The sequence below is a fragment of the Colletotrichum chrysophilum genome (genome assembly GCF_026319265.1).
Source record: "Colletotrichum chrysophilum strain AFK26 chromosome Unknown scaffold_315, whole genome shotgun sequence".
Classification (NCBI taxonomy): Eukaryota; Fungi; Ascomycota; class Sordariomycetes; order Glomerellales; family Glomerellaceae; genus Colletotrichum; species Colletotrichum chrysophilum.
In genome coordinates, this window is record NW_026517602.1 from 1 (window position 1) to 25,044 (window position 25,044).

The window sequence follows — 25,044 nt, forward strand, 5'->3', positions numbered from 1 at the left end:
CACCAGAAAAGCTTCGTGCGCAGCGCCCGCCACCACTTGCACTTGCGCGCCGTAACGTCTCTGCACTGGCTCTACCTTTAGAAAAGATAGGTTCCCAGGCGGCACCACGAGGAGGTTGCAGAGTCCGAATTTCGCCGCCCAGCACCACAATGGCGAAGCGTAACTAAACAGCCATCCACAGGAAAGGCGAACCATCTTCCTCCACACCAGGGGTACACATCAGTAAGAGTAAACTTCATCTATGATTCATTCTCATACACTAGATTCAATGGATCGAACCAAGTGAGACCCCGGCCGTAGGCGGCCGTGTCTAGACAACCCCTATTAGTATTCTGAGTGAAACTAACGGCCTTGCATCAGCCCATCTTGGCGGTGCTTGCGTGGATTAAGAATTGGCGGGGAATTTCCTAAACGCCATCGGGAGTCAGAAATTAACTTGGGTCGCTTGTCGACGGATGATACATGGGGATAAAATCGATGTGGGGTGTTTCGAATGAGAACGAGGGAGGAAATGCCAATTGATGTGTTCATAAAGACGAAGAAACCCCTATGGCAACAGACACAAGAACCTTTTTGGATGAACTTTCCCTGTATATGAGACGAAATTCCCACTCAATTTCTTGATTTCGTGAAAAGCTATTGGTACAACAGATTCAACTGCTTTGAGCCAGTTCGAGTTTGACCGCCCTATGAGTTATACACTCACGTTGGGGCCAATACACGTGAAAAGCCAAACCCAAGCAAACTTATTAGCATTAGCTGCATAGGCGGTAGTCATCCAGCCAAGGTCATTAAATCCGAGAGAACGCGGCCGAAAGGCTGTCACCCAATAAATGTTGCATACACATGGGACCTTGCATACGTAGAGAGGGATGGACCGTTGGGTACTCCGCAAAGGCTGCAGGCCGCCAGTCTTACACGCAGTACCACTAGCCCTCAATGCGGAAGGCGGAAACCGATATCAAGCGCCGAGGGTAACATTGACAGGGTAGATTTTCAGGGGTACTACAGCTTGTAAGCACCAGTGACTTCCAGCTATGAGACCATGGGCAAGTATCCCGCGTCCATCACGCAGGAACTGTGCGTTTTTATCGATTTCAAAGCCAATCTAGACCCCAGGAAGAAGAGACTCGCAGCCACGCGATGCAACGAGTGCGAACAATATCTCGTATTCGTCAATGTCTTGGCGTGCAGAGTTGTGGCACGATAGCTCGATGTTTTGTATATCAACTTTAAAAACCCCCGTGGTGTCAACGTTGAGTGATGCATGCATTCTGTCCTTTGAAAGTGCACCGGCCTCTTACAAAATGGTTTCTTCTTTGATGCTCAAGCTTCTGGCAGCTGCAGTCAGCGTCTCGGCGTGCACCCTGCCGACGGATCCTGTATCCAACAACATTACCACTGGCTTCGGCATTCAGGTCCAGAATCCCGCTGCACCCATTGTTCACAACCGCTATATGAACCTTTGGTCGGCGGGTGGAGGCGACCAGCACCTCTATCTTAGTCCTGCTGGAGATGCAGCGTTCAACCTTACTCTTGACAACGGCGTCATTTCTCGCGGCATTATTCATGCCGTCATCAATGGAGAGGTAGGTTCGTCGCATGTTGCCTCAATATTGAAGGCTAATCAAGATGTCATAGTACACTGCGGATGACAACACCACTAAGTTGTTTATGACGGAACGCGGCGACCCCAAGGCTTACTTTCAGCCTGTCTATGGTTGCAACCCCGATACGGATGCAGTGCAGCTTGAGTTGGACTTTATATCAAGGGCTGCCCTTCCAGGTGGCTTCATTTGTGTGAGAAGTGCGTCCGGCGACAGACACGAGTTCCGCTACTCTCCCCCCGGCAATACTGGTAAGTATTTCTCGAGTTCCACACAAGCAAGCTGGCTAACAATTCATCAAGCCGTCCGTGAAGACCGTCCTTGCTACGAGGTTACACTGGCCGTGGTCCAAGCCCCAGCTGCCTAGTTCGCGGATGGCATGGTCACCAATGTTTATCTACTTTGGAAGTCATACTTGAGGTCTAAGGTGTCAATGAGATATTTTGTAATATTTTGGAGAGAAATAAACCCCCTCTTGAACGCTTCCGCAGAGTTTAGCCTTTAGGCATGAGAAATGAAGCAACAGAAATTTGAGGCATTCAATAGGACAGTGGCTCTTCTCTTATGAGATGTTGGTCCTCAATCGAGGCAGCGTCACAGGTCCAGGCCAACCAAGCTGCCAGAGATATTTTTTGACAGTTGTCCCGTACCAATGGAATGGCATAACTAAACGAGCAGACCTTTTAATTTTGGTGAAACGGGATATAAAGACCTTAAAGAGAGATGAGAAATACGAGAAAGCACCGTCGTCACTTCGTGCTGTCATCTTAAACCAATGGGGGCTCGCCTCGCTCCGTCCGCCACTGATTTGTCGCCTGCAACGCCCCCGGCAGTCCTCTGAAAAGCCACCCCCACTTATGCAGAAATCCTTCTGACATCTCCCATCCGGTGATTTCCCATGGTGGTGACCAGGCAATAATGCCACGTTGTTTGATCTCGTCGTCGGGGAAGCCCTCGTACAAACCACCGATGCAGTCCGCCCACAGCTCGTCCTCGTCAAAGGTGCCAGAAGCCTGAATCAGACGATCTCTTCCCTCGGGACTGGGGAAAAGATCAATCCAGTCGCCATGTGGCACCGTTTGTTGAAGGACGGTGGGCAGGAGCGCCTTAGGGAGAAGCTGTGGTTTGTAAGGGTAGGGCATAATGTGAATCAGCTCCTCGTCGCATTCAAGCGGCGCGTCGAGGATGCCTGAGATCAGAGTGTGATTAACAGCTAGTGCACGTAGGGCATTGAACTGTAGGAGTGTGATGAGGTGGTCTGGACAGAGAGGGAAAACAACATTGAGCTGCCGGCCTGTAGACCTTCCGGATAGCAGGAGTTTTCTCGCATCATAGCTTTGCTTGATCCGCGACAATGGAACGAGGCACACGGACTCCTGCTGATTATCCCAACATTCAACAGACGCCTCGGGCTCAATCAATGAGCAGCTTGTGGTTGTAGATGCTTTGGCCTTTTCCCCAAGGGATTTGCGTTTACCTACACTGGCTCTCAGTCTCGATACCGAACCCAATTTGATCAAATGTCCCTCCTAATTTGTTTAACGTTGATGGATTTCCTACGGAAATTAGGATGCTAGTTGATACTCACGATATGCCCTCGTGTTAAGTCTTGTCTGTGCCCGACGGCGCGCTGCGGCATCCTTTGTTCCAGTCCAGTCGTCACCTGTGGTTTTCGCCTACAAGCAATGAGCGAATCATGTCATCTTCAAAAATTGAGTCACAAGAACCTCAGCTAGTTGTGGCATCGAAGCGAGTTGGATGTGCGGTACCATTAAACTTGTCGCCTGATTGGTGTCCATCATAGCCCGAGCTAATGTCCTGGGTCATGGTGAGATTGTTGGTGAATAATGTAAGTTGGTCGAGGCCCGAAGGTCTTGCAATGCAGCCTGCTCACATAAATAGGTTTCATGGGTGTCACTGAAGTGCGGGTTTATATACGCTTACTCCTTGGCAAAGGATGAGGCGCAGGTAGACAGTCTACTAGGAAATATGGAACGTCATTTGTCGATGCTGCCATTTCGGACCACAAGTGGTCTAGCGTCATGCAACCTGCTCACATTGACTCTGGGGAAGAACGGGATTACGACTCCAGTCACGTCGTCTTTGAATGGTGCTTCCGCCGAGCCCGATTATGTCGAGGGGAGTTCGGCATAGAACCGCTGACTCCATGCAGGTGGCTCACAAACCCCCTGGGAATTCTCCCACGACATCTGATTGCAAGAAATCTGACATCAACATACAATTACTGATCTGGAAGTCATGCAAGTGGCTCACAACGCCCGGTGCTGCCGGAATGGCAATAACGTCCCACACTCAACTTCGTCACTCACGACAAGAACTATAAGAACCAGGACAAATTACAAAAGCTTGCCTGGATGTTGGTTCGCAAGCATTGCAATAATCAATCACACTTCCACGCCACACTACGCCTGAAGTTTCTTTTCCAAAGATGGCGTTCCACCCAGACAGTCTCCCTGATCTCGAGGGCAAGGTATTTATAGTGACAGGGGGGAACTCTGGCATGTGAGTCGCTTTCTTTTTTTCCCACAAGAGAATCGGTCAACTAATGACAAAACTAAAGAGGCTACCACACCGTTGCTCGCCTTGCAGAACATGACGCTCATGTCTACATGTGCGTCAGGTCATTGGAGAAGGGTGCACGGGCAATCGCTGAGATTAACGAAAAATGCCCCTCGGCGAACGTTGACCTCTTGCAAATGGATTTGACGGACCTCGCCACCGTTGTTGCAGCTACCAAAAATTTCCTCCCTCTCGAAACAACGCTGCATGGGTTGGTCAATAATGCAGGGATCATGGCGACACCCTTCGAGATAACCAAGGATGGACACGAGGCCCAGTGGCAAGTCAACTACCTCGCTCACTGGGTCTTGACGGAACATATGCTTCCTTTGATGCTACAAACATCTAAAAATCTCGCCCCGGGCAGCGTACGCATCGTCAATATTACTTCATCGGGTCACTTGGGAGCACCCAAGGGCGGGATTAACTTCAACGACCCATCCCTAAGAGAAGGGAAAACCTGGACACGATACGGACAGAGCAAGCTCGCCAACATTTTGCATACAAAGTCTCTGCATGAGAGATATGGGCCCGGCTCTCGCAGTGCACGAAATGAAGAGGGCGAGATCTCGGTTACATCCGTGCACCCTGGTATGGTCGAAACAAACATCGCAGCCCCGGCGAGGGAGTCACGGTCGATCATAATGATTGTTCTCTCATTCTTTCGAGTGCTTGGCTTCGTATGGCCAGCTGACAAAGGTTCTTGGAATAGCGTCTTCTGCGCGGCAAGCGAGGAAATGGAAGCTGAACAAGCCGGTGGCTACTTGGGAATATTCCGGCGATTCGGAGAGCCTAGATGGCAGAGTAGCGCAGCAAAGGATGCGGGGCTTCCAAAAGAGCTGGAAAGATGGACGAGGGGCGTGATGAAAAGAGAAGAATGGTCTGGGGAGTAACCGTTCCGTGTTGGCGTGGGCAACATGTGTAATCTAGTCCAGCATGAAGTACACACAGTCACACACGTGATGTCAGGCTCCATGGGCAACATTCAAACTTGTACCGTGTTGTTGTCATTTAAATACCTAACGTCTAGTAGATTCTGAATTGAAGTTATTTGGTTCGTCATAGCGGAGATAGACTGAGTCTGGTCAGATGATAAAGATGTTGTGTATACCTGTAGACACTAACAACCCAAGAAAGAAATTGATGCAACACATGTAGCTACACGGGCGATGTATATATCCTACCGTATCCGCAGATGACAAGGTGGTATTTTGTAAAGGCCGAGACTGCGTTACCGGCTCTGCAAGTGATAGAGATCCGGCTCGGAGTCGAATATCGATCAAGGTAAATTTGGCTGACCTAAGTGACTCTGACTACAATGCCTGGCGTCAAATTAAGCGAAGTCTAACTTGAACCGACAAGACGAAATCCCCCTTGAGTCATTTTAAGCCGCATGTTGGTCGTATCTGCAGCGACTTGCATCTCCTGCAAGCTCATCACCGGCCCTGCAGCGTCCTTTGTCTTCTCATCCAGTCCGTTGAAAAGTGTTGCCAGCATTGAGCTCTTCCAGGGAGGCCTATCGCTGAAGCTCGTTTGTATGACTGTCAAAGCAAGGAACACCGCTGTAAGCAACACCATCGCTGCTGGCAACGAAAGCCATGCCCAGTTGACGTGGACGCAGGTTTGTTGCTCCCACACAACGCCCCGCGCGGGGCCTACTCGGATACTCTTATCTCCATCGCCATTCCGCCACCGTGCTGTTATCGAATCAGCCAGGCCTCTCATGGCATGCTGCACAGTATCGCAAGTTGCATTGCCGCCGGCCCATAGATTTACCGACCAAAGGTTGCCTGTAGCCCTGCTCGTCCATGGATCCCACCAAAGTGTTTCGTTGCCAAGCAACGAAGAAATAACCGCTGCCAAGCCAGCTGTTGGGGCGTAGGGGATAGAAAAAATGCAGTCCGAGGGCCACCAGGTGGTGTAATTCCAGTAATTGGAGGATTTGTTTGTGAGAACCTCTCTCAAATACCCCGATCCAACAATGGTACCAGGGCCTGTGGGAAATGCGATAATCGGTAAATTGTTATCTTCAGATGGGCCGGACAGTCCTTGGCATTCGTGCCAAGCCCCATTTCTGATGGTTCTGTTGGCGCGGAAAATGCTATGTGTGGCAAATGGAATAAGCTCGACATCCATACGCTGTGTTTCGACCACATATTCTACGAGAACGCCATTCGTGACATTGGAGCTCCAAGTCGTTACGGCAGGAAAAAATTCGCACTCAAAGGCCTTCATTGACTTTTTGGAAACGGTCGAAGCCATCATAAAAGAGATCTTCGTGAGGAAATTCGATGGTGTCCCATTTGAGGAGCGCTGTACACCCGACTGCATTACGTTGTTCGTAATGTTGTCGAGGGCTATGTCATAATCCAACAAGCTGGCAGTCTTGTAAGTATAGGCCTGGTTATTGGAATTTCTGGTGGAATTCAATGAATGTGATATTTTGTCGCTGATGTCCGTACACTGGCTTTGCAGCGAAAGTGACATGAACGTGGCACCGCCTTCGGTAGCCGTGAATGTGCAATTTCCCGTCCTACACGTGTAGCTGACGGCGGCAGAAACATTCGCAGGGGGGTCAAGTAGCCCTACGTATATGGCTGACTGCATTTGTGAGTCAATTGCAGGCGTGCCCGATGGCCGTCCCATGATACCATCAGTGTAGTTGTTTGAGAATAAATTGCTCCAACCTCGTCGTGCGCCATCATTGAGCAGCTGTAGTAATGAACAATTTGTTGTGCAAAGGGGTCCACGGCCATGGCGAAAATTGTAAGAATGGCGCCGAACACGGCCAGATTCCGGCCCCTGAGGACGAAAATCAGGAGAAGGGATCCCCACGGGCCTACAATGTGGAGCACGTCAGTACATGGAGGCTACACCGTAAATGTTGGTTGGAACCGGAGATCATATAGTGCAGTCACTGAACCGAGAGAAATATGAGATGAGCGGACGAACCTCGACTTGCCATGTCCCACTGCGCGATGTGTTTCATAGGCCTTGGCTTTTCGTACCACAACCATTTCAATGTTACGACCGCTACAGTTGGTCACTGTAGGCTCGTAACTATATAGTGCAGAACAGGGGACAATGACAACGGATTTGTCATTATCGAAGCTTTTGCTTTGTGCCACAGTTGGTTGCCCTGACCCGCTCGTAACATTCAACTGGCTCAAGCCCTCGGCTATCGGCATCATCAGGCACGCCTTTAAAATCGCGCTAAACACGGCAATAAGAGCGTTGATGGTGATCATCGAAGGCCACTTGGGTAGAGTTCGGTCTTGGTGGAGGAGAAGCGTAATGAACATCGCCGCCAAGGCAATGGTAGCAACGGCGATGCTTAGCACCTCCCACGCCCAGAATCTATTCAATAGGCTGTCTCTGGAAGGAAAGATTCCGCCACGAGTTTCCGAGGCAGATCCATCATGGTCTTGAACTGGGGCGTATGTGTGCGAGCTGCCTTCTTTTACTGAGTTGTCGCCAGAGCCATGAAGTCTCTGTGTTGATATTCCAGAGTCCGATGGGCTGTTCTGTAGCTGGATGTACGTGACGGCTCGGGGTCCTCGAATTCTTGAGTCGTCCATTGCGAGAAAGAAGTAAGATAACCTCTCATATGGGATGGGAATCTCCCGTGCGTTAATATCTGATTGTGTGAAGACGTCAATCTCGCGTTTTGTGCGTGGGCCGGAAGACTTCAACATCTGGAAGGAAAGAAGGCGCTGCGGCCCATGCCATGGGACAGCAGGATTTTTACATGTCTCTTAAAGGCCCTCAAGAAAGCTTTCCAGTATTACTAGCGCGGAAGATCATGCAAGGGATGGGACATAATGGACGCTTGAGGGCCAATAGAAGCCAAAGTTGTTGGGGACTTACGATGTTGATTTGGTGCACAGCATTAGAACCCCTCATCGACCAATGAAACATGCTACAGCGAATTAAAAAGGTACGGTTATCCCTGCTAGGTCTTACTGTACCGTGAGATAGTACCCGCTTGCTCTTAATGCAACCCCTGTACATAGTAAAGGACCTTATGTGTACAACGAATTCCACCAGTGATATGGCTTTTCAGCGCAAATGCAAGAGATCATGGACTAATTGCTTTTTGAGCGACTAGCATATTTAAACAACAAAAGACGGCGTAAAGGGCCAGGGAAGTGGCCTGTCTTAAGATGAGATGAATTCTGCGATTGTCAACGTGCTCATAGCATGCCATCTCTGAATAAAAAGGGGTGCAATGGCAGGCTTGACTCACGATGTGAACATAGCAACCAGTAGATTTACAGGAAATCGTTTGTTGAAACAGCACGCGTCTTTTTGTTCTCATTCTAGGGCATATCCTACAACATCTTAGTTCTTCACAGAGTGAGCTGGTAATATCAAAGACCATTAATCTCAGCCAGTGACGTTGCTTCTGAAAGTCAGTTGCGCCTCCCATTTTTTCAATAAGACCCAAAGCTCACATGCCTACCTAAGTAGTAGTTTAGTCATCTTGTTATTTGAAGGGTTACTCTACAGACCTTCAAAAATTTAACAAGGATAGCTGCACGCCTTGCTTCCGCAGCAATGCACTTGGGCGTCTTATACCTAGATACGCTAGGTTCTTGAGTTCAGCATTAACGCTAACCACGCTCCTTTGCAAGAGGCCTGTTCTCGAGCTCTCCTGCCCAATGAAGCACAGGTAGAGAGAAAAGAATTGCTGGACTTGTAACTCACCGCCAATGACACGGAGGCGGACTCTCTTGGTGAGCCTTTCATCTGCGGGAATGGACGACGACAGTGAAACTACTGCTGCGAGAACGGGAGGGCAGAGAAGATGAGAAGCATACACTTCAGTGCATCCGCTGGAAGAGTGCCTCTCCTAGGCTCATTGGGTTTGTGACTTCAACTATGTACTGCGACTTGTTGCATTTTAATTGCTGCCGCCTCTGCCGCATCTATATACTTTTGCTGCTGAAAGTCAGCACGATGTCCTTTGGCGGTCACCGGAAGCATGTTTTCACGGAAAGGCTGGCAGCTACCTAGATAACGTGACCAAGAACCTGGGGCCGTTGCTCCCGGGTCCTGCATACTGTTCACTCTTTGGTCATGTGGCCGATCGAAGCTAGTCACAGTACTTTGAAGAAGCCGGCATGGAGAAAGCCTCGTGTCTAATTTCCCAGCTCCCTCGGCTTCAAAGCATTGCAAATTCCCTGCAAGGCTGGCGCCTATGTTACGGTTCTTGGTATGTCTTGAATGCGCGCTGGCACATCGCCGGTATGTGTGCTTGGCGACAGCATCTCGCTCGCGCATTTCCCCAAAGAATCTCCGTATACGGCCTTTCACTTCCCTCCGACCTTTCCGGAATGCAATCTGACAAGGTAGTCTGACATTGACATAGTTCATGATGTTTCGGCCCTTTGGTGATCTGGCGAGAGAGGCACGGCACATCAGTTCACCTGTCGACTAATCAACGCTCACACATTGGAGATCTCAATTGGATCGCCTAGTCCGCAACAAGAAAGCCATGCGTATTTGAGACCAACCTTAACCAACGTGCACGCACCCAGACCCGGCGGGACGGACGCACCGACGGCGGTCGGCAGTTCGCGGTGTCGTCCGATGCAAATTTCCTAGTCTTTCGACTAACATTCGCAAATTTGAAGTACTAGCGATCAGTTGTGTGCGACCGCTGCTTATGCAGGAGGAAGGCATGCGCAGCGACGCCGACGGAGACAAGTCGTACAAAAACGGCTGATCCGCGTCTGAGTTGAGTGAAACAACGAAAGCGAAAGTCAATAAATTGAGGGTTGCCAGTTTAAACTCGCCTCCCCGTGGAATGGATAGTTTAGAGCCTATTTCTATCCGTGGAAACCCACCATTCAGACCAAAACCACCCGTGCGAAGCTCGTGTCTGGCATTTGACATATTGTGACGGATGTTGCGGAGCCTCCCGTCGGAGTAGACCATAGCAGCGAAAGAATCATACCAAGAATGGTTTCCACACCGAGAGCGTTGACGCTAATAGTTACTGCAGCTGCTGAACCTAGGTATAGAACTTGGCCTACTCGATAAATTACAGAAAAAATATTTTTGATGATAAGCTACTTCGCATCATTCATGAAATTTGGATACCATATGGAGGATTAGCAACCCGCCTGGAAAATGATGATCAATTAAGTCTCACATGATTCCTGCTCGGTTGCTATATCTTAAAGTAGTGACTTACTGGATATGGGCTGAAAATAGCCTCATACTAGGGAGGTGTGTCACAAGAGTTTATATAGAAGCCCAACTTAAGGGAAAGCATAATGCAGCATGCCCTGGAAAGCTTTCAACTTATACTTAGAACAGATGTCACCAAACTAACACGTCACGGATAGTACATGTGGTTTGAGATCTATAGCAAATAGCCAAGCAGCTGCTGCGTTGGGTCATCCGGGGACACACAGACCTGATACAGACCCAATACGTATAATCGGGAGTGCCAATGTGAGTTAACAGCATTCGCATCCCGGCGTACGGCTGAAAACTTAGATTTTCAACGCCGACACAGGGGGCTATGAGTGCGGCACAGAAGGAGATGTTGAAGAAAAAAAGTCGATCTGTGCACTCAAACCTGGGCAATACCATGAGGCAACCTGTGGGGTAGCCTCTCTCGGATGGGCTGCCTCATCATGGTATCTGGCCTCCGCAAGGCTGGAACTGCTGATCCGTCACTAACACAATACAAAGGATTCGTAGAATATCTCATCGAAAGCCAGTCCAGGTCTCTAGACCAGTTTGTGGCAGGAATTTAAATCGAGAATCTCATTCAATCAACAGACAGTCGTCACTACGCCTTGGTAGAAAGATTCCAGTATCATCTCACCATGGCCCTATCACCCCCTAATGCCAAACCACTGGAGAAAATCTTCCTCTTCGGCGACCAAGCTTACAGCACCCCCAAACGCGATCTCAAGCGCTTGCTAGACGATGAAGCCTTCCAACAGACCTTCCCTGATCCCTCATCGCCCTTCTCCCTCTTCATTCATCGCTGCGGGAGTGCAATCCAGCGCGACCTGGCCCAGTTCGTCAACCCCATGAAGGTCAAACACCTCCGCCCTTCCGGCACCCTGGCCGACATGCTCTTGCAGTGGAATTACCGTAACATTGGCTACTCCCACCCGCACTACTCCGACCGAGACGATGCCCACCGCTGCTTAGCGCTGGATATGGCATTGCTTGTCGCATATCAAGTGCTGCTATTCATTCGACATGTCGAATCTTCTCCATCAGCGGAACACTACGGGAACGCTACTGTCATAGGCACTTGCACCGGGGCACTGGCTGCTGCGGCGGTGGGGTGCAGTGCCGACTTAGCGGAGCTGGTCCCGCTGGGCATAGAGGCTGTCCGGGTTGCCTTCCGGGTGGGTCTGGTCGTGGATCGGGCGGCACGGGATACCGCACCAGCGACAGGCACGAAGCAGCCTTGGAGCATGGCGGTGTCGGCAGCGGACGAGCGCACGTTTCAGGGGATGCGAGTCTTCCTGCAGCGGCTCGCGGGCAAAGTTGGGAACACTGCCAGCAGCTGGTTGCAAAAGGTTGACAATAGTAAACGCGAGGCAAGAAAAGGGTCATACTGGGTAAGCGCATGGGGGCCGAACTCGGTAACGGTGTCGGGGCCGCCGGAGGTGCTAGCGGAGCTGGCGGACTCGGACGGGCTAGCGGTTCCCGGCGTGAGGATATTGCCGATACCGATATTTGGGCCGTTTCATAGCTCATTGCTCCACACGAAGGAGGATGTTGCTAGGTTGCTGGCGTTCCTGGACCCAGCAGTGGCGAGGACGCCTGCATGTCTGACGGTAATCTCGGCCTCAACAGGAGAGGCCCCAGAAGAGGCCGTTGACTTCGTCTCACTAATGTGCACCGCTGTTAATGACATGCTTCTACGTCCGCTTCGCTGGGACCTCGTGTTACAGCGGTTTTGTGAGCACGCCGAGACGAGTGAGAGTGGCACTGGGTTGCCGGAGGTTATCTCGATCGCGTCGTCCGCGGGACAGTCTCTCAACACAGCCTTGAGCCAGGTACAGAAGGGAACACGCAAACCGCGCAAGGTAAAAGATCACTGCCTGGAGAGTACGACAATTCACCGTGTCGTAACAGAGGCAGACTTGATGGTGGGAGACGGGCTATACCTGGTAACGGAGGCAGATCTGGCGAGACCGGATCTGAGGGAGGCAGTTCAGGGGCATTTGGTAGAGGGAAAGCGGCTATGTACGCCGGTGAGTTTTCATTAATGGTTCTGAGTTGATCAAAGACGGCGCTGACGTAGACGAATGGTAGTCCGTCTTCGCTGACATTGCCATGACGCTTGGAAATTACCTTGTTGAGACACTGAAGAACCACGAAAGGAAACATACGCTCGGAGCTCATAAGCAGCCCGGCCAAACGCATGAATATCTCGTCACTATTGCTGACTTGAGTGTCAGCAAGGCGTTAGTTGCTGGCAACAACGGTCCGGGGTCGCAGCTGCTACAATGCCATGCATACGCTGACTGGACTGTTCGTACTGCTCGGTGCAAGTTCGCCGTTGTGAGCGTGAGTGTTCCTGCCTAAGCTCCCCACAGAGTCATGAAACATAGTCTGACAGAATTGATGACAGCGCTCTGGCAAGCCCCAACAGCACGCCGAATGCACCATTCGTATCACCGACGTCTCCATTCTATCCCTTTTCCAACAATACTCTTCCGGCGAATCTCATCGTATCAATGTGTCCTCTCTGCGTTCCCGGCCCGGCACCACTCACATCTCCGGCAGCATGGCGTATAGGGTGGTCTCCTCTCTAGCCGAGTTCCACCGCAATCACCGACTCGTTGAATCTCTGGTGCTCGACCAGCATACACATGAGATCGCCGCCCTCGTCCGTTTCCCCGGCGATCTTTCTGGTCATGGTGAATACACTGCGCACCCAGCGATTATCGATGCCTTTACGCAGCCAGCTGGGTTCTGTCTGAACCTTGACGACGCGATCGATCTAGAGCACACCGTTTACATCAACCACGGCTGGGAGGATATGCTCCTGTTCGAGGCAATCGACATGGGCCTTGAATACACAGTGTATGTGCGCATGCAACAAGTGGGCCGGACACGGAAGTGGACGGGTGACATCATTGTTCTTCGCGAGGACAACATCGTGGCGGCTTTCCTACAATATTCCGTGAACGCTTTCCCCCGGCGCGTGTTCAGCAATATGCTGAGCCAAGAAACCAAAATAGCTGAGCAGATGACCACAACGTCTTCAAGGGTGCTGCAAACAGCCGTGCCGTGTAGTCCGCCCCAGACGCCGAAGCCGCCGAAGACGCTCAGAATACAGACAAAGCCCGCGGATGGGGCGGGCCAGGGGATCTTTCCCCCAAGCCCGGTGTCACCAGATGATATGAGCAGGAAAGGGCCGTCTGTATCTCCACAACAAAACCAACAGTGGTTGTACGGTGGCGACTCGCCTGCGATGGCGACTCCTTGTATTGCGACACCACGTAGCTTCGACACGTCCCTTACCATCCCCGACGTTCAGACACAGGACAAATCATCCATCATCGCCATTCCCCCGTGCAAATCCGTTATCCTCCAAGGCTTCCCAAAGACCGCCCACACAATTCTCTTCCTTTTTCCTGACGGCTCCGGCAGCGCTACATCGTACGCTTCTCTCCCGCCTGTTGGTGTTGGCGTCTGCGTCGTCGGCCTAATGTGCCCGTTCATACGTGGCGACACGGCCACGATGGCGTGCGTGCCGCTCGACCGGCTCTTAGGCGAGGGCTACCTACCTGAAGTATTGAGGCGGCAGCCGCCGTCACCTCAGAAAGGGTATGTGCTCGGAGGCTGGTCTGCAGGCGGGTCGCTCGCGTTTCGGGCCGCACAAATGTTGGGCGAGAGAGGTTGCAGGGTCGCGAAGCTGGTGCTGATCGATGCGCCGCCGCCTCACAACGGGATGGATAGGCTGCCGAGACATTTTTATGAGTATTGTGAGCGCTTGGGTGCTTTTGGCGGCTGGGGTGAGGGTAAGGGCAACAGTAACTTGCCAGCGTGGTTGATACCGCACTTCGAAGGGACAATCGGAGTGCTCGAGAGATACTGCGCTACGCCATTGGTAGTGCCACTGGGACAAGAACTGAGAGTAGACGTGATCTGGGCAGGGGAGAGCCTAGTTGACCGGCCGGGGGCGCCGCCGCTATCACCACATCCGGATGATACAGAGGGAATGAAGTTCTTGACAGTGCAGAGGAAGGATTTTGGGCCGAACGAGTGGGTGAAGCTGTTGCCAGGGGCAGATATCATATGCCACAGAGTTGAGGGAGCGCATCACTTTTCGTTGATGGTAGGTCTGCGTCTGGGCCCATCTCAGAATTTCCTTTTCAGTTTTAAATCTTCGATCATTTGCTGATGGAATCCACTCAGAGAGAGCCATTTGTGTCGCGACTAGCACAGTTCGTGAGCGAAGGACTTCAACCTGTGCAGGGGACAGTTGCGCCCCGCAAATGGACGCAGCATGGCCAGTGATAGGTTTGTTTTGGCTTGATCGACTCAATGCGAGTTGTTCGGGCCTAGAGATCAGTTTTCTGGCCCGCAAGACGACCGCAACTTTATTCAGAGTGATGGCTACAATTTCTTCATACACATTGAATGTAAGCAGGATAAGTTACCTTCACCTCCTTCCCTGTGTATGCTTCTGCTGTCAACAAGGTCATCTGTCTGTAGATGATGACTTGTCCGTCGATCTCTTTATCACTGTCGCTTCCGTTTTAGTATGCATCAGGTGCACCTTCGGAAACCAACTTCCAGGCTTCTGATGATGTGAAGAGTCCTGATCGACTAAAGTTGCCGAATTTCAAACCATTACCACTTGCGTGTGATGGTGTGGTGCATTTTCTTTCCTACCCAAAGGGCTTTGCACTATTGGCAGGGCGAGGCTGGAAATATGTCATTTACCTCACCACACCGTTCCGGAACAAACTTTGCTTGTACATTCGGCGAAACCATCATTCTGAGTGAGGTATTATGAAAGAATCCCATTATTATCAGCAGATCCAAACAATGCTGTGTGAGCTTTGGAGGGATGACGTGAAATGAGCGCGCCACTAGTGCCTTCGAACTAACCTCCCTTGCTGTGGAATAGTACTAGTAAACATGCTCGTATGACGCCGTTCTTTTGGTAAACTGGTAAATTACTGTGAAGGCAGTTTAGCGAAATTGTAGGACGTGTCAAGCTAGCGACAGGACACTCTCACAACTCTGATTTCTGTACGCCAACCTGGGTCACGCAAGGTGATCTAGGTTGCGGAGTGAAATTCACACGTTGCTGATCAGCTCCTTGAGCTCAAGTACTCATAGAAAGTATACATTTAGGTGAAACCTGGTCGAATAGACTAATTTGGCCCGGACACAGCTCAGCCCCTTATCCGGCTGTGCTGTTAGGGTTACATGTTAACTTCACAGTAGCCCTGCACGGAGTCTTCCGTGGTAATGTTATCAGATAACTTTGACATAATTCATCTGAACTGCGAGAGGCGATTCCTTGACACGAACTTTGGGTGGCATGGCTTTGACAGCCTCGCAATTATCCGAGCGCGTCGGAATGTCTCATCCCAAGTCATCGACGTGTATCCCGCAAAGGGCTCATGAGTATTTTCCGAACTTTGCGTTAGCCACTTGCATAGATGGTGAGTTTCAGTGCGCCGATCTAATTAGTGTCTCATCTGAATGTTAAGTGTCCGCAAGCCCACCAATCTCGGCACCCGGGGCGGCTTTCATTAGCCCCATCAATGGATACAACGCCGCGACTACCCAGCTTTCTCAAGTTCACTTACAGCTGCCGCGGGATACAATTGTATTGGTTCGCTGATTATGGTGTTAACCATGGTTAAAAAGCATGCGTGCGAGGGTTGCACTAATAACTTTAAATCAACATGAACCAACCCCCGGCCAACACTAATAATGGGCCATGTTTCCGGAGACTGCAAATACATGTAACGCGAACCAGACCTAAGGTAACTGTCAACCTGAATTGAGAGGTGGTGACTTGCGGAGATTTGCGACAGACATTCCACATCAGGTTGCATTTTGCAAAAGTTGCAGTCGTGTTAGCGAGCTACCTCGCTTTCGCGTCGCTGAAGATTTCACTGTAGACTACAAAGCTGAAGTACTTCCTCTTATGGAGATTAATGCGTGCGAGACGGACCGCTTGAGGAGAAATCCTAACCATGGGTTTGTTCCAATACTCCCAGATTACTATGTTTGCTTCCTAGATAAGTAGCACAGGCGGTGTGCAATCTACATAATTATCGTCGCTTGACATGTTCACCAGCTGCAACATCATTTGCTGTCACCATTCAAACATCTTTCTTCACGACGTATCATACCTCATAAACCATGGCTCAGATCATCCGTCAATCGGCTGTCACATCATTGATCCAGCCGTTGAGCTCGGGAGCCTCACAGAAGAGTCAACGCACCCGCTCGTCGATGCTTGCCCAACTTCATGGCCAGCGAATACGTATACCAGACCTTGGAAAGATGATGGAGCATTGGACCAAAGAAATGAATCCACACGCCAACACGGTGGAGAGCAAAGTTACGAGTATCATAGAGAAGTAAGAAGATCCACGGAATGTCAGGAAAGAGCATCTCAAAGCCTGATTAACTCAACTAACAGTCACGCCATAAACGAATCCGTCCGAGCTCGCCTTACCAAAGCCAAACTGGCCGACCAGTTAGCGGGCTGGTATCCCTTCGCAACTTGTGATACTATGACAGCTCTTACATCCTTTCAGGTCTGGATGTTCATCATCGACGACCTTCTCGATCAATACTCCTTACCTCAAAGATTTGACTATGCGGCTTTGCAGATTCTACTTGCCGACTGTCGCGACTTCATTCAACAGAGTCTGGGACTCTCGCAGAAGTGTGATAATGATGGATACAAGTATCGTGATCACGATGCTGTCACGTCTTTCAAGGAGTATGCGGGCGCCGTCATGAAGACATTTGGCGACAACCATGCCTACCGCTCGCGAATCGCGCGAGAGGCTATCGCTACTCTTGACGGCTACCGTCATGAGGCTATGAATCGACATCAAGGTCGGGTACCATCTCTTGAGGAGTATTTAGGTTATCGGGCGGCATCATCCTGCATAATGCAGGTGGTTGTCAATTTCGAATTCGCCAACAACGTCCACATGCCAGAAGAGGTCATGAAAACGCCAGAAATGTGTCGACTGTATGAGTCTGCCGTGGCTATCTGCTTCATCTTAAACGACATTGTCAGCCTCCGAAAAGAGGTAAAAGAAGGATTTGTTGAGAACCTTGTAGTTCTTCTTGCTGATGGTGACGTGCAAAGAGGGGTTGATGGTGCCGCGGCTCGCATGCAGCTGGAGGTGTACGCCCTTGATGATGCTGCCGAAAAGGCTACTCGACTGTTCAAAGGCACACCTTATGAGAAAGACATCGAAGTTCTCGTCAACAACTGCAAAAACATGTGCAGAACCAGTTGGCTCTGGAGGTGTGTTATTCGTGATCTGATCTGAAGACTGCTGACAATCTGCGACAGTGTGCGGACTCCGAGGTACTGCCTTGCTGATATCACCCCGGATGCTGAAGGAGGTTGGGTCTTTGTAGTTGACGCAATGGCATGAGTACATGTTTCTACACAGTTGAACTGGGTAGCTTTATAAAGAACGTGCGATTGCTCCGCACTTGATTTCATGATATTGTCAAACGTGGTATTCATAATGAAGTCTCCATTCGGCAAACTAATGGCAGACACGCTCGTTACACGCTCGTTGAAGAACCTTGTGATATGACCAGAAACATCAAAATATTTCAGCTCATAGGAGATGCGGGTCATATCTCAACAACCGGGAATTATCCCTTGAAAGTGTGCTACAGGTTGAAGCAGTTTGAAGTTTATAATTTGGTATATTTAAGAAGGTGGCGAATGCTTGACCAAGCTACATATAAGCTTCCCAAGGCTGCCTGAGTTCCAAAGCTATGAGCATTCATCTATCTCTATACATCTCCAGTCACTAGGAAGAGAGATGTTGCACCAGGGTAGGCCCTGTGCATCTACGTGTAGGTCCGTCGGACGATGGTCTCGAAGCCTCTGGTGCTACTATTGAGGTTGGACGAGTCCAGAGTCGTAGTGACGGCCAACTTGATTTTGAAATAACCCTCATTCTTGATAACGGCGACATGTTCAAGTTCGGTACGCCGCGAGGCCTGCGGGAGAAGAATGGCACGTTTTGCGGCATGTGTGACAGCACGGGAGAGAGAAACATTCGGGCAGAGCATGATGAGACTGTGCGATTGACTGCGTCGGGCATTCCTTATGCCATCTAGACCAGTGATAACGGCAACTTTCTAGGCGAAGATCTAATCACTAGTTGTGGGTCATGCAGTATTGGATGCCACGGTCACAAAATGAGCGTGAGATTACATGTAAGCTGAAGCGAATGCAAGGATGAACAAAACCAACCCAGTAACTATGTGAATCGCAAAATCTCCAGCCCAAGCCCATAATAAAATTCCCGGCCGTATTCGTTCAACACGAAACTTAATATACAAACCCATTAGTTGAAGCCGCTGAAGTTAGGCCACCACGGCTTCGGCCAGACATCGCCAGGCTTGAAGTTGCAGGCCTTCCAGTGATCGACGCCAAGCCCCTCGGGTTTGGTCTTCTCCCCGGTGCAGCTCTTCTCCTTCTCCTCGCCGTTGATCTTGATGGTGGCGTCGGCGATGCCCATCCCGGCTCCCATAGAGATTACGCGGGACTCGATCGTCACCTGCCAGCCGAGCTCCGGCCCAGTGCCGTCGTACGACATGCCCATCTTTGCCTCGAAGCCCTTCCCGACACCCAGCGCATCGTAGGATCCCCAGTTGATCACGCGGTTGCACGCGCTGTCGAGGAGGAACGCGACGCGGTCGCCGTTCTCCGAGGTAATCCCGCCCTCAGGGTCGAAGGCGAGGTTGTGGCCCACGTAGCTGAGGAGCATCAGCTCGTCCTCGGCCGGGCGGTCCTCCGCGCACCGCGCCTGGGGATCGAAAGACGCTCGCTTTTGGACCTCTCTCGCCTCTCTGTGATAGGTCAGTTCTCTGTTTGGGCTGCGTAGGTGGCGGGTGGGCTTACGGCTCGGTCCGGGTACCTTGCGGTAGGCCGGAGACCATAGTGGCCAACAGAACAAGCTGGGAAAGGGCTTGAGTGGCGTGCATGTTGAATAAGTGGATAAGTTGTTCAGTTGTTGAAAGTTTGCTGGTGTAATGGTTGGGATTGATTTTCTTGTATGATGAGACGTGAACTGCTGATGAAGCACAAGACAAGAATGCGATTAACTGCGTTGCAGTATCCTACTTATAGTTTTCACCTTGGTCCTAGATTTCGGCCAGAAACATACCATCCAGCTCTTGTCTAGACTGCCATCTGCTCCTCTCGGACTTCCGCAAGCCAAGAATTGAGCTGACAATGCTGAGGTCGCATATCCCAATAAGAAGATCCTGGCATACATGATGTCGAGTTCCTATTCTTACACAAGGCAGCAAAAGCAATAATCCTATGATGGTTTAACTTGAGTTGCGAGAGCTCAAATTGATCGGCGGCGGCAACTTGGCAGTGGCTGATTGCCTCGGCATGATGCCGTCAGGATTAGACACTGCTTGACTGATGGGACTTTCGGCATCCAGAAAGCAACTTCATAGAAAGTTACGTCTGCATAGAAAGCGATTTGGCGTCTGCCTATTTTTTCTCCGACAGGGATGGAGGTGAGCGTCTAAATGCCGCCCGTGTATTGATCGGCGACCCGCAACGCATGGAAATGATGGGGGCGCAGTCCATGGGACTTTGGTGCAAGCTGAGAACTTTGGTGACCGCTACACCCAGCTTGAGCCCTGCGTTTAGGCTGTCGTTCCTACAGAAGCCTTGGCCGCTCCACTGATTAACCTGCCCGAATGTGTTCGACGCTCGAGTCAGCTGGTGCAGGTGTATGCCAAGAGAGGCTGACTCTGGCCGAACCAGAAATCATGGCGACATTGCACCTAGCGCCTGTGTATCATTGAAGTCTTGGAACCTGTATACAGCCTGTTGCCTAGATTGCACTGAAATAACCTCTTGCTCTTCTTGACTGCTTCTATTTTTCTCCCTGGCAGATGTGCGAATGACACCGTCATGTGATCCCTGCAAAAGTGACAAAACGACATGTTAAGTATCAGATCATGTCCCTAAATGAAAGGCATCCATCAAAGTGATCAAAATGGTTCGGACCCGGTGCGCATGTATCACGAATACCTGACCTTTCAGCGAGCAGCCCGTGGTTGTCTTGATCGATGCCTTGGGCCACTAGCTGCCGGTAAAACAATCAGAGGTGGGTCAGTTTGGAAGATGATGGCGCCGGGAAGATCTTTCAGGGCGCTCGCTATGCTGGCATTGAGCATGGGAGACAACACGGCGGATCGAGACCACGAGGCGCCTGATCCTGCCGCAGTGCTCAAATAATTTTGACTTCCTTGACGAGTGGCTCTTCAGTGGCGACTTGTTGCAGAAGCCATATACAGCTTTACCATCCGTATTAGCTGAGTTGGAACGGAATATGGCTTACATCGCCTCGGCTTGGTTTCATGCTGGTGTGGTCTGCACGTTATTTATTACTTTAAATACTTATATCAGAAGATGAGCGGCTGCCGTTACAGTTAGGTGATCTCACGTGTGTCTCTGACGGCATGATAGATCCTGCGTTACTCAGGCCCGAAGGTAAAGGTAACTATTGGTTGCAATCTTTCGCCCTCATCCAAAGCCTAATGGGCGACATGCCTCACAGCGACTGAACGATGTTCCCTACAGGCGCTACGCACCTGTCGTCGCTATTTGTGCGTTTGGGAGATGAGAAAGGAAATGGAGGTCTTATGAATGATGAGACTGATCGCTGGAGTATGAAGTTACTGCCCCTAGTCGGTATCTCGCAGAGACGGTTCGACCTGATGCAAGTAATTTCTACGCAGTGTTTCGGGGTAGGATGTGAATGCAGACAGGAAGCAGGGCGTACGTACGGATAGCCAAGGGCGGCGTTACTGGCGGGAAACTACCCTTTAGACGTTGACCTTGTGCAGCAACTTTGTGGTTGGCATAACTATGTAGTCCTCTAGACTTTCTAGGAACAAAATTGTATTACGGCCTAACAAGCAAGACCATCAAACAGTGAACCTGGAAAACTAGAATGCGCCCTGGCACCAAAGGGTTCTAACTGAACCTGAACTCCAGGTCATGGTCTCCGGAAATCTGATCCGTCGGGCTGATGATGATTTGCACAATCCGCTTCCCAACATCGTACTCGTCCAAGAGCTTCTGCGTTCCGCCAAAGAAAGGCGTGTTTTCAAGCTGAGACCATGCGGTTGCAGCGGCGCCCGTATCCGCAGAATTGAGAACCACTGTTTCGTCCTCCTCGCGCCCAAGAGTATCATACACCTTGCGAATCTGCTTAGATGTTTGCTTATTCACGATGCCTTTGCGCCGAATGGCCTCAAGGTCGGCCCTCCTGACGTTTGGCTGTATGTCCCACAACTCCATTTGAATGTCGCGCAATTTGTATCTCTCGCTCTCGTCTCGCTCTTCCCATCCATTGTATGCGGCATATACCGTGATGACTTTGTTGCTGGTATCAATCCCAATTATGTCAAAGGGATCATCGCCGTCATCATACGATTCGGTATGTACGTAGTATTTCCCGCTCGAGTAAGATAATGTGTAGCCCTTCTTCTCCTGAAGCAAGGTTAATAAGCAATAATCACACCGTCGTAACCGATCATCATCTGAAACTTACAAGATACTACAAAACTGATGTTAGCCGAGTGGTGAGCAGGTGCAGTAATAACAACATGGAAACTTACATCGCTCTTAGTTGGGGCCTGGGCTAAGGAAAAATGCCCAAAAATGAGCGTAGACAAAATCCACAAAAGCCACGTGAAATGCATATTGACAAGTATTCAGAGAATGCCAGCTACAGTCTCAAACAAGTGAGAAGGACAAAAAGTCTGGTGAAATATATAACTCTGATGCCCTTTACAAAAAGCATTAGCCACTGCAACCGAGGTGACCTATATATGTTTTTCACTTTTAAATTCACCAAATTCAACCTTCTCACTGTTCATCTCAGCCTGGGAAGAATTAGTGATTAACGTTCGCCAAGATACCTTCTGCATTTGATTCTTAGTTAGCACGGAAATGACCGTCAGTGTCCCTTGGAAGCGGAAGTGAGTCACTCGGGTGCACCGAGAACTTTGAAATGTGGCCTTGTAGGTCTCATAGAAAGGCTAAGTCCCAGACATCTTTCCATAGTTAACTAATAAGTTGTGATAAATGGGAAGTTGCAGGGACGTGGGTTGATTATCCCACTCCTGCGCCGTGCGGCGGAAAGTATCCGGACCTTGGCTTGGCATACGGACAATCCCGAATAGCCTGAGAGAATAGACACCGCGCCCCATTAATCTAGACTGAGTTTGAACAGCGCAAACCTAGCAGCGCCTCGGGGACTTCGGGTTCTTAGACATAGGCTTCCATCCATCTGAAGGAGGATATATACCCATAAACGCTCCAACACCCCCAGACCATTCCATCGCCGCAGCATATTGATGGAATATATCGTCCATACAGTCTCTACCAAATCAACACGTTCATCTCTTGCGTTGCAAGAAGACTACCAGGCACAACGCTCCATTTTTTCTTACCATCATTAACCATCTACTCATCTTCAAAATGATTAAATCCAACATCATATACGCCAGCATTTCCCTCTTTTCAATCTTTCTCCAGCAAACATCCGCCTGCAGACAGGCCATTGTAACGTACTCCACGGAGTACGAGTGTGACCTTGACCACTTCGACACTGCCATCGCGGAAGACTGCAAGAAATTGGCCGAAGGCATCGGCAAGCAGGGAAAGAAGTTTGCGGAACCTCCGGTAGTCGACTCGGTGGAGTGCCTGGAATGTGATCCGGACGGTGAATCAAGGAAATGCCGCTGTCTTCTGAGCGCATGGCGATTTCGCGATTGGGAGCCCGAGCCGGCCAAGTTTGATGATTTTCAGTACGAATACTGGAGGCCCATGGAGAATGGAAAGCTCGATGTCAGTTGCGATAAGTAAAGGGCACTCGTGGAAATTGTTCAAGTGGTACATGGGTTGGTGATCTATTAGATAAAAGTATTTGTCAATCTTGATTGAATTCTGGTTAGAGTTTGTCGTATTATTCACCTGCTCCTCACACTTGAAACAACTTCAGTTTTCACTCCTGTGCGCAAAAAAACAGGAAGAGGCTGGATGTGATTTTAGGCTAAATCCTTCTTAGAGTGAAGCCTCTTGCTGGTAAGAAGTAAGCCTTATTTGCTGACAAAGCTTTCTTGGTATTTATTGCGAGTTATGCACCACATAGATCATACACTCTTAGGTGCATGTATGCATCAAATCACCCCTAGCTGTTGTAGGTTATTGCAGTTGGACCATTTTTGCGTTTGGTTCTGTCAAGGCCCAACAAGGCGGTGGGAGGCGCGGAGCGGTACCCAGAGAATCCTGGACGCAGCGACGACGGCAAGATCGAGGGTCTCTGCGCGTAGATTAAATAGAGCTTACTCTAGCACATATGCATCTGTCATCATCCCTTTTTCCTTCCTACATACAACATCCCTTCCAGACGAAAAACATGCCCACTATTGTTCAACCACAGCCGTCTCGTGTTGGTGTAAACGCAGATAGCGTTGCAACCTCCGCATCAACCCTCCTGCAACACGTTTCATATCATGATTTTTTCCATAACAATATTCTGCGCACTTCTTTCGACTTTCAAGACTCCAGGCGCGGCATTGTCCCGCGACAAAGTGGTTTTTCGAACACGATAATACGTGCCTCCCAGCAAGACTTGCACTTGACTTTACGGCCGGACGAAGTATGGCTGGCTATCCTCGTGCAGATCAGTTTCTTCGTCAATGGCAAAGGGCGCGCCGAATCGCTTCGCGACAGGCTTGTGGAGCACCAAGACCGCAGACACCTCGTAATAGACGCTCGACCGGCAAGTCTAGCCACGGTCGATATCGGCAATGTCGTACATCAAATGATCGAACTCGTCAAAAGCAGCCTGCGAGACCCTAAGATGGCGACGAGACTGCTGCTCGAGTTCAGCACGACAACCGAGAATGACCGGGCGACCGCCGCCATGGCCTTCTTAGGTACCATGCAAAATTATTTCACCTACGAGTTTCGGGTTGGGTGCGGCTTCCCTTCGGTAACGCTGATGGGCGACCGAGAGGACTGGCTTAAGATTTCAGAGGGCCTGGACGTCCTATCATCGCTCGGTGATGAGGCCGTTCCATGGTCCGTCTGTTTGTCCAAAGTCCTTGAGTACATGGTGGCAAGCTTCGACCGACCGCGGGACGAAGATGTGAAGTCCTTCTGGATGCGCGCGGTCCACGAGTCTGGGAGAAACGGCTCTAGGGCAGTAGTCACCTTAACCGGATGGCTGACTGCTTTCTCGTGGTGGGACCCTTCTGGTGACCGCCAGAGGACCTTTGACAGCAAAAGCCTAACATCACGTCCACGATGGCTTACGTCGGAAGCCGTTGAACGCCCCACCATAGAATTAGGTGGGTCCGTTGAGACAAGGGCGGAAACCGTTGTTCACAGCAGGGTGGAAGCCGTTGAGATTTTCTATAGTAAAATAGGTAAAAGTAGCATGCAATTAAAGCCAGGATTCGAGCGATCATGAAAATGCAGTTTTCAGTGTCGTATTCAATGATGTGAGTCCAGAAATAGGGAAATAGGGTAGTAGATGTTTTTGTGATGTCGTCCCAATCCCCACATTAACCAGCCAATCACATAACA

General features: G+C 50.3%; 6 protein-coding genes across 6 annotated transcripts; 3 read left to right on the forward strand and 3 right to left on the reverse strand.

Moving 5' to 3' along the window:
- Positions 1 to 1,307: 1,307 nt before the first annotated feature.
- On the forward strand, positions 1,308 to 1,974 carry COL26b_014237 (uncharacterized protein; the record flags this gene model as incomplete). The annotated part of the gene is made up of 3 exons (XM_053186813.1): positions 1,308 to 1,589; positions 1,642 to 1,858; positions 1,910 to 1,974. 3 exons carry the CDS (start codon positions 1,308 to 1,310, stop codon positions 1,972 to 1,974), a joined length of 564 nt encoding a protein of 187 aa, XP_053029237.1.
- Positions 1,975 to 2,374: 400 nt separating this feature from the next.
- On the reverse strand, positions 2,375 to 2,940 carry COL26b_014238 (uncharacterized protein; the record flags this gene model as incomplete). Its single annotated transcript, XM_053186814.1, has 2 exons — positions 2,375 to 2,796; positions 2,844 to 2,940. 2 exons carry the CDS (start codon positions 2,938 to 2,940, stop codon positions 2,375 to 2,377), a joined length of 519 nt encoding a protein of 172 aa, XP_053029238.1.
- A 10,017-nt stretch (positions 2,941 to 12,957) lies between these two features.
- COL26b_014239 (uncharacterized protein) lies at positions 12,958 to 13,574 on the forward strand (the record flags this gene model as incomplete). The annotated part of the gene is given in 2 exon segments (XM_053186815.1): positions 12,958 to 13,468; positions 13,480 to 13,574. The coding sequence occupies 2 exon segments, from the start codon at positions 12,958 to 12,960 to the stop codon at positions 13,572 to 13,574; spliced, it is 606 nt and encodes a 201-aa protein (XP_053029239.1).
- Positions 13,575 to 18,760: 5,186 nt separating this feature from the next.
- COL26b_014240 (uncharacterized protein) lies at positions 18,761 to 19,400 on the reverse strand (the record flags this gene model as incomplete). Its single annotated transcript, XM_053186816.1, has 2 exons — positions 18,761 to 19,265; positions 19,318 to 19,400. 2 exons carry the CDS (start codon positions 19,398 to 19,400, stop codon positions 18,761 to 18,763), a joined length of 588 nt encoding a protein of 195 aa, XP_053029240.1.
- A 2,017-nt stretch (positions 19,401 to 21,417) lies between these two features.
- COL26b_014241 (uncharacterized protein) lies at positions 21,418 to 21,744 on the reverse strand (the record flags this gene model as incomplete). Its single annotated transcript, XM_053186817.1, has 1 exon — positions 21,418 to 21,744. One exon carries the CDS (start codon positions 21,742 to 21,744, stop codon positions 21,418 to 21,420), a length of 327 nt encoding a protein of 108 aa, XP_053029241.1.
- A 1,185-nt stretch (positions 21,745 to 22,929) lies between these two features.
- Positions 22,930 to 23,316, forward strand: COL26b_014242 (uncharacterized protein; the record flags this gene model as incomplete). The annotated part of the gene is made up of 1 exon (XM_053186818.1): positions 22,930 to 23,316. One exon carries the CDS (start codon positions 22,930 to 22,932, stop codon positions 23,314 to 23,316), a length of 387 nt encoding a protein of 128 aa, XP_053029242.1.
- Positions 23,317 to 25,044: the final 1,728 nt, after the last annotated feature.